Source organism: Egretta garzetta, unplaced genomic scaffold (genome assembly GCF_000687185.1).
Source record: "Egretta garzetta isolate BGI_Z169 unplaced genomic scaffold, ASM68718v1 scaffold51, whole genome shotgun sequence".
In the NCBI taxonomy this organism is placed as follows: domain Eukaryota; kingdom Metazoa; phylum Chordata; class Aves; order Pelecaniformes; family Ardeidae; genus Egretta; species Egretta garzetta.
Genome location: NW_009258549.1, coordinates 4410224 through 4412653, shown reverse-complemented (window position 1 = coordinate 4412653; position 2430 = coordinate 4410224). Strand labels below are relative to the sequence as shown.

At 49.9% G+C, this 2430-nt stretch overlaps 1 protein-coding gene across 1 annotated transcript; it reads left to right on the top strand.

The window, feature by feature from the left end:
- Positions 1-1183: 1183 nt before the first annotated feature.
- Positions 1184-2429, top strand: TOB2 (transducer of ERBB2, 2; the record flags this gene model as incomplete). Its single annotated transcript, XM_035903193.1, has 2 exons — positions 1184-1493; positions 1888-2429. A coding segment is annotated over exon 2 (456 nt), but the record flags the coding sequence as incomplete, so codon positions are not given.
- Between the last annotated feature and the right edge of the window lies 1 nt (position 2430).

Genomic DNA, 2430 nt, shown 5'->3' with positions numbered 1-2430 from the left:
CTTGCCTTTTGAAAATGGCTTCTCCTTGCTGTTCTCTGAAAAACTCCGATTGTCTATTTCCTTGGTGTTCATCTGTTCTTGTTTGAACTTGGTCAGGTCTCGGTGACCTACCAAAAGTTGTTACACTGCAGTAATTCCTTAAGGCAGGTATTGAAGGCAAGACTTCTTTCTCTCTTTTCCATTCCCTCATTCCTGTGTTTTTTCTTGTTGCTGAGTCAAACCCGAAGGGGATTTCCTTCCAGAACTGACCACCTTGTTGGCAGACTCGAGGCATGGGATCTGCTTCTGGTTACCACCATCCTGAAGCCAAGCCTCTCTGAACTAGTACAGAAAAAGCATAGAATCCATGCAGCCTTTCTTCTTTTTTTTTTTCTTTTTTTTTTTTTTTTTTTTTTTGTAAAAAGCCTTAAAATACCTGAGGGTTTCTTTAAAATTTACTTAATCCTTCTTGTCCACTAAACTAGACCAAGCAAACAAGTCTGGTCAGTTTTTTCTTCCTTTTGACCTAGGCCAGTGCGGATCCCTGGTTCTGCTGCTGGGACTCCCGGTTTTTCAGGGGAATGCTGACACCGTATGTTTGTACTCCATCCCCACCCCCAAATAATTGGTGCATGTTGTAAACATTGGCTTGAGCACTGCGTGAGAGCATCCCCAAAGCCCATTTTAGGAAGATTGTTGAGCACGGTGTGTCTGTTTGAGCAAGGTGAGGGCAGCTGAAGACAGAGCGGCCTCTGACTAAGCTGCCAATTAAAAACTGGATATTCTGCTTCCCCCTGGAGAGGCGTGGAGGCTACTGGAAGTGTGCTTCCTCTTAAAATATCCGTGGGATTAGTTTTCTTTGGATGGGTTACAGAGCGCAGTGCTGACCTACCTGGGGTTTTTTTGTACCCAGACGAACATTGTTTGCAAATCTGTATAATGGGAGAGCTGAGTGTTGTGGTTTTGCATTCTGCTTTTGTGGGTTCTCTCCATTTCAGAGACTTCCTCAGGAGGGAAGTGAGGAGAATTACTTCAGTCTTTGGCAAGCAATTTTGGTTTTTATTAAGTAGGTACCTGATCCTGGCAGAGCTCATCTTCTCTCTGCGTGGGGATAAGCCATGCAAACTGTATCGGACAGGCTGTTGGCATGTGTGTGGGTTTTGTGACCTGTGTGCATTTCCTGCTCCCCCCCCCCCCCAATGAATTAAACTGTGATTTTTAGGCTTGTAGCTAGGCAGAGCCTCAACTGGGTATACTTAATAAGATGTGTGCCTGCCAGTCAAGGGGATAGTAAACACGGGCTGGCAGCTGGTGCCTCAGCACCCTCCCTCGCTCCTTCTCGTCCCTTCTGTGCTTGTGCCAGCAGGACGCGGCACCCGGCATGACCACCCGGCCTCCCGGAGGAGAGGCTGGCCCTGCCGTCCTGAGCGGGGAAGCAGGTCTCTGCCCAAGCTGCTGAGCGAGTCACGAGGCTGTTCAGGTGCTGTGCTTATGTTCTGGAGAAGCTGGTGCAGGTGAGCCGTGCCGGAAGCAGCGGAGTTGCCAGGGCGTAGAGAGGTGTGTTAGATGTGCTGAAGTAGCTCTGCTGGAGCAGACAGTTGGCCTGCTGGGTTTCAGCAGGGGTACTTGGCAGCGAGGTGAGTATAATGTATGTGCCTGTGTGCGGGTAGTAGCTACACCCTTATTTCTTCCGTAGAGGAGCAGGGAGACTCTTCCCCATCAGCATCTCTGTTTTGAGGGCCAGTAGATTTGGGGTGACTCTTGCTGGAGAGCATCACTGCTTGTTAGTGTTTGTGCAAACGGCTCATTCTGCTTTTGTGCTAATGAAAGAGCACAGCTGTTCATCTCAACAGGTGGAGAGTTGTTGTGTTCTCTCATCTTCACCCATCCTTTTCTCTCTTTCCTTAGGTCTCTTTGGAGCCAAATCTTGTCTATGTGCGTGTCATTTTGTCTCTTTTAATACGCTGCCCTGACTTGCTTGCTGCGAAGGGAGTATGCATCTGGAGATCAAAGTTGCTCTTAACTTCATCATCTCGTACCTGTACAACAAGCTTCCTCGGAGGCGGGCAGACCTGTTTGGTGAGGAGCTAGAGCGCCTGCTGAAGAAGAAATATGAGGGTCACTGGTACCCGGAGAAGCCTCTGAAGGGATCTGGCTATCGCTGTGTTCATATAGGGGAGACGGTGGATCCGGTGGTGGAGCTGGCGGCCAAGCGGAGCGGGCTGGCCGTGGAGGATGTGCGCGCCAACGTGCCGGAAGAGCTGAGTGTCTGGATCGATCCTTTTGAGGTTTCCTACCAGATCGGCGAGAAGGGCTCTGTTAAGGTTCTCTACCTGGATGATAGTGAGGGCTGCAGCGCCATGGAGCTGGACAAAGAAATCAAGAGCAGCTTCAACCCCGACGCCCAGGTATTTGTCCCCATCGGCAGCCAGGACAACTCGCTGTCCAACT